The sequence below is a fragment of the Vicia villosa genome, linkage group LG2, assembly GCF_029867415.1.
Source record: "Vicia villosa cultivar HV-30 ecotype Madison, WI linkage group LG2, Vvil1.0, whole genome shotgun sequence".
Taxonomy (NCBI): domain Eukaryota; kingdom Viridiplantae; phylum Streptophyta; class Magnoliopsida; order Fabales; family Fabaceae; genus Vicia; species Vicia villosa.
The window spans coordinates 95757304-95763358 of record NC_081181.1 but is presented as its reverse complement, the minus strand read 5'-3'; the positions used below and the strand labels follow the sequence as shown (position 1 = coordinate 95763358).

Genomic DNA, 6055 nt, shown 5'->3' with positions numbered 1-6055 from the left:
AAGATAAAACAAATCCACCACAAAGCCCAAAAAGCTCCAAGGAGGTTGACTTACATAAGCCCAATCTATTGGAACCATTGGAAATCAATTGGATAAACTTTTCACACGCCAAATAAAATACAAGCTAAACATAGTGTCCAATGCAATCATATGCTGACGTTAATGAAAAGTGTTCAATATCTTGGAAAATCAGATTATCCAATCGATTGGAGCCCTAAGCCAATTGATTGAAACATCACTTTTGGAATGATTTTGATATGATTTTGAATGTGTGCAATCTCCATTGATTTCCTGCAAAGATTACACGCCTAAAATCGTTAGAAGGCACGCTATAAATAGGCATTCATTCCCTAGTCTTTTGCATTGTATACTTTAACTTCTCTCAAATTGTGTTTGTGAGATTATTCTTTTAAGGTCATCATGGCTCCTAGAAGGTTGAGCTTTTCCTCTAGTCCTCTATGTGATTCTTTCACGTCTCAATAACAAGAAGAAAGAATTCGCCAATAAAACCATCCTGAAAATTCACACCCTAGATTCATAAGCTTTTAAAGAATGTGAATTCTTTAAGTCTTTTGAAGAACTAGACTTGTCCACCTTTCGCTGGAGCCCCTCAAGAAAGGTGAATCCATCATTAGTTAAGATGTTATTCTCAAATCTTTACTTCACCGATGAAATAGTTTATTCTGAAGTAAAAAGGCATAAGATAGCTCTGCCATTGGAAGAGTTTGCAAACATCCTGAATATTTCGCTGCTAATTTCTAAATTTTCAAAATGTTTTTAAACTTTGAAAATAATCACAAAAGTTTTTCAAATCACAATTTTTCTAAAACCCACAATTCACCCCCCTTTTGTGTGTGGAGTCACATGTCCAACATGAATTAATATTCAATTGATGGCAAGCCACATTGGGATCAAGGAACTTGATGAGGTCTCTTTTTGTTGGATATGGTAGGCCTTCTTCTATCTTGAATATTCTAGATGGGTTTTTGTCGAGTTGTAAGACTTCAAATTCTCCATCTAGAACCAGCCTGGAGGTTTTTAACTTTTTCCAAGCTGGAAGGTTGGGCTTGTTGTTAAGTGTTGTCTCATCCATATGTGTGTAGAAATTCGTCGTGTTAGACATTTGAAGTGGTGACTTTCCTAAGTTTGCTTTCTAGTATGATGGTGATCGTTGTTGGATCTCTTAGTAGTGTCTCGGGTATTAAGTGAGCTTCTGATATATCAACTTAGATGATAATCAAATCATTGTGGCCATTATGATCTCTGTCTTCAAGTGGACGATCGAAACGACTATGTCGAGCGTCACGACTATTTGGTCATTTATGAAATTGTATTTTTTTTTTAAAAATGAAGGATGTTTTCGTAAGTTAAAGTGATTCGAACGTAGTAGTATAAATAAAGTTTTAAAGTAAAGTTTTATTTTAGAAAAATAGTTTACACTTTTTATCGTGTACGACATTTGGCTAATCACTTGTAAAATATAATTAATTCTATTAATAATATAATTAATTTAATTTATGATAAAAATATAAAATTAAAAGGTAGTACATCAAAATTGTAAAATTGTTTTACATTGTCATTGTATATCTTTTTAGATCTGATTAATCAAAAGGATAAATGTGTTAATACTAGAGAGTTACTCTTTCCATCTTATAGAGTGTGACTCGCAACTTTGAAAACAAAACGACATGCCGTTTACGATTTCTCGAATATAGCTGCCATCAACATCATCTTCTTCAACCCCATGGCGATAATTGAACTATACCCCAAATTCTTCTTCTCTCAAAACCCAATTCCCAAACCCTTCAAAAACCCTAATTTCAATCCCAGAAACACCGCATTCAACCCAATCGCTCAAATTTCCCACCAACCAATAACCACCACTCCAAACCGCGGCATAATCTTCCGAGAAAAAGTTCTATACCTCGAAAAACTCAAAGTAAATCCACAAAAAGCCTTCAAACAAAACCCCACCCTCCGAACTTGTCCTCTCCAAACCCTAAAATCTGTCGAACAATGCCTCTCATCAATCGGTATACACAGAACCGAAATGGGTCGAATCCTCGACATGCTTCCTGCACTTCTCACGTGCGAACCACACAACGACATTTACCCCCTTCTCGATTTCCTCCTCAACGAGGTTCAAATCCCTTACCACGATGTTCAAAAATCAATCTTGCGGTGTCCTAGGTTGTTGGTGAGTAGCGTAGAGAATCGATTGAGACCCGCGCTCTGGTTTTTGAGGGAATTAGGGTTTGTTGGGCCGCATTCTCTCACGTGCCAAACTACTTTGCTTTTGGTTTCTAGTGTGGAGAATACCCTTTTGCCTAAAGTTGAGTTTTTGATGGGTTTGGGGTTCACACGTGTGGAGGTTTCGAATATGATTGTTAGGTCTCCGGGTTTGTTGACTTTTAGTGTGGCGAATAATTTGGGTCCGAAAGTTGAGTTTTTCTTGAATGAGATGAATGGTGATGTTGCTGAGTTGAAGGGGTTTCCTCAGTTTTTCTCTTTTAGCTTGGAGAAGAGGATTAAGCCGAGGCACGCTGAGTTAGTTCGGCTTGGATTGGCGATTCCTCTGCAAGAGATGTTGCGGGTTAGTGATGGCGAGTTTGATTCCAGGTTGTTTGAGTTGCGGTTAAGGGAAATTGAGGGAAGAAGATAAGGGTAATTGTAGTTGTTGTTTTTTTGTAGGATGAGAGATATAGAATTGTCACTGTTTAATGTTATTTTATAACAAATGTATATGCATAGCTAGGAAGTTGTGTTAGAGAAAGAACAGAATAACCATGAATCAGTGATGTTTACTGAATAATGTATAATGGATCCCCTTATGTGATAATGCTTGCTTGACTACCCTGCAAGTTAATTCAGTAAATGCATTTTGTCTTTGCAGTTATATTGATAATTATGTCGGGTGTATTCTGAAGTTGATAGTGTGATAGTTGTTCAACTATTCAAGTGTTGATTAATTAACAAAAACTAGATTGTGTCAATGTAGTTAGTTCCCTGTAAAGGAAAGAGGTGTTCTGGATGCTAATGGGCAAGAATAGTTTCTGCCAATAATTTTTGAACTTTATGGAATGTAATATCACATGACGATAGGTATAATTGTTGTAGAGCAATGGAGTGTAGATGTATTAACAAAGAGAACAAGGGGTATTCAATCCATTACACATAGCCAGAAATAAAACAATCTAATAAAAGAAAATGGAATGAAGGAAACAACCCTTCCTTCTTTTCCTTGAGAGCCAAGCTCACTCTGACAGAGAGATCACTTCTATGTACTAACTGTTATTTTCTGCATAACTGCCTACCCACTGACCAGTCCCATTTACATATAGGACTCTAGCACAAAAACTGCTCAAGACACCTCTCCCTTTTCTGCCACCTCATCTTTCTCTTTATTCCTAGCATGCACTTTCCATATTTTAGGAATGCACTTTCCATATTTTAGGAACACTGTGTGGACTACTAGCCACTTCATCATTTCTCATATATGTCTCACTAACTCCATCTATACTAGGGGTGGCAAACGGGCATGTCCGTCCCGTTTAGGCCCGCCCCGCAAAAGTCCGCGAAAAAATGGGGCGGGGCGGGGTAGGCATATTTGATTGTGCGGGTCTAAAATCTTGCCCCGCCCCGCAAAAAGTGAGGGCAGGGCGGGAAAAGCCCGCGGGCATTGAACCTTTTAGGTTTAAAAATAGTAAAATTGTATGAAAAAGCTAATGCCCGCAAAAGCCCGCAAAAAAACGGTGCGGGGCGGGGCGGACACATTAAAGGGAGTGGGCCTAAAACCTTGCCCCGTCCCGCGTAAAAGTGCGGGTAAAACATGCTTTTCCCGCGGATCGAACCTGTTTTGCCACCCCTAATCTATACCGCCTCCTTAGACACAGCCTCCAAGTCTAAGGATAGGAAATTGTATGCACATTGCAAACTCCCCCTCCCACTTCATCATTTCTCATATATGTCTCACTAACTCCATCTATACCGCCTCCTTAGACACAGACTTGTCTCCAAGTCTAAGGGTAGGAAATTGTGTGCACATTGCAAACTCCTCCTCCCATGTTGCTTTCTCAATAGCTCTACCTTTCCAATGAATGAGCCATTTATTGACATCAGTTCCGCCTTTCTCAATGGTGCGACCATCCAACACTGCTGCAGGTTCCCTAGGTTCAACAACATCACAATACAAACCTTGAGGCAAATCAGCTTCTACTTGATAGTCTCCAATAGCCTTTTTTAGTAACAAGACATGAAGTACAGGATGGATTCTGGCTGTAATAGATAGCTGGAGACGGTATGTTACCACTCCTACTTTCTTCACAATCTCGAAGGGTCCATAGTGACGGGGAGCAAGCTTCCGATTGATTCGCGCTTCAACCGGACTTTGCACACGTGGCCTCAATTTGAGGAACACCCATTCCCCTATAGAGAGTCTCACATTTATTCTCTTTTTATCAACTTGATTTTTTTTACGTGTGCGAGCTCTATCAAGGTGATATCTCAATTGTCGAAGCGCTTCGTCACGAACCAATAGCTCTCGATGCATGACATCCCAATGTGAAATACGTGATATATTATTGATTTACTTTTCTATATTATGCGCGGGGAACTCAGTGTGTTACAGTTAACGTGAACCACACAACAAAACAACACCGAAAACCCAACTCAGCGGCTAAAAATGTAGCCACTGACATTACACCTTAAGTAAAATAGTATATTCACACCCTTAAGTGCACATTCAACCTCTTAAGGAATCACCATGAGATAGTACGACATCTTAGCTTTCCAACGCTTTAAACCGCTTTCCAACGCCAGACAAGGATCTTGTTTGCTGGACGAGGTTTCTGTAAGTATGAAGTGCGCCTAATAGGGGGTGAATTAGGTTCTTAAATTTTTTATCGGTTTTTGGTGATGTATGTATTATTTTTCTGTTTTATAGTGAAGTTATGGAAAGACTAAAATGCAAAAAAATAAATGACACAAAGATATATCCTAATTCCCCTCACAATCCGAGAGTACTCCAGTCCCCTTACGGAGTAAGATTTTACTATTGTTGGTAACTTGTACAAAACAATCACTACGCCAAATTTGTCTTTTAGCAGCATAGCTACGAAAGCGCTTTTAAGAAAAGCACTGCTGTAGGCTTTCGCAAAAAACAAAATTAAAAGACAATGGAAAAAAGCGCTCTTAGAGGGGGGGGGGGGGGCTATGAGAGTGCTTTCCAAAAGCGCTGCTAAAGGGAAGGTTATGAGAGCGCTTTTCAAAAGCGCTGCTATAGAGGTAGTCTACGAAGGCGCTTTTGGGTAAAAAAGCGCTGGTATAGGTTCCTTACGAAAGCGCTTTTGAAAAGCGCTGTCATAGGTCATTTTAAAATTAAATTTTTAGAAACAAATTAAAACAAAAACCCATTTTGCTCAGTTTCCTCAGTTCCTCTTCTTCTTCTCTATCGACGCTGAAACCCCAAAATTTCTTCTTCTTCTCCGACGCTCTTCAACTCACGGGCATAGCCGTTCAGCTCCACTCCGTATTGCCTCCTTCTCCATCACGCCGCCAAACTACAAATCGCATTGATACGGTATGTATATTTTGCCCCTCTCAGTTCCTCTTCTTCTTCTTCTCTGGTGCTGAAACCCTAGAAATTTTTCTTATTCTTCTTCGACGCTCTTCAACTCAGGGGCATGGTTGTTAATCGGAGTACCAAAACGTTTCAGTCTTTTGTAAAATGTTGATTTCACAGTTCATGTTTTAGAATTGAATCATGGATACTATTTCACAGTTCATGATTAAATGTATATTATGGTGTTTATTTATTGTTCATAGACTAGCTTGAGGAACTGTTCTGGCAGCAGCAAAACTACATGGGACTGCATTTCAAGGATATTTTTCCCAGGTAATAGACTAGCTTGTCTTTCTGAAATTTATTGAAGGTTAATTATATATTGTTCATAGACTTCATTTGTAAATTGCTGAGATGATTGTTTGTGTGTGTGTGTGCGGATTTCTCCTTGAACTGAGAAAAGATTAAATGTGATATAGTTTTTTATTTTATTGT

At 38.9% G+C, this 6055-nt stretch overlaps 1 protein-coding gene across 1 annotated transcript; it reads left to right on the top strand.

Annotated features, from left to right (window-relative positions):
* The first annotated feature begins 1664 nt into the window (after nt 1-1664).
* LOC131646475 (transcription termination factor MTEF1, chloroplastic-like) lies at nt 1665-2905 on the top strand. The gene has a single exon (XM_058916503.1). The coding sequence runs from the start codon at nt 1745-1747 to the stop codon at nt 2660-2662; it is 918 nt and encodes a 305-aa protein (XP_058772486.1). The 5' UTR covers nt 1665-1744; the 3' UTR covers nt 2663-2905.
* The last annotated feature ends 3150 nt before the right edge of the window (nt 2906-6055 follow it).

What these genes read in the sequence shown, in the direction of transcription:
- LOC131646475 (XM_058916503.1), top strand. Translation starts at nt 1,745, where the DNA reads ATGGCGATAATTGAACTATACCCCAAATTCTTCTTCTCTCAAAACCCA.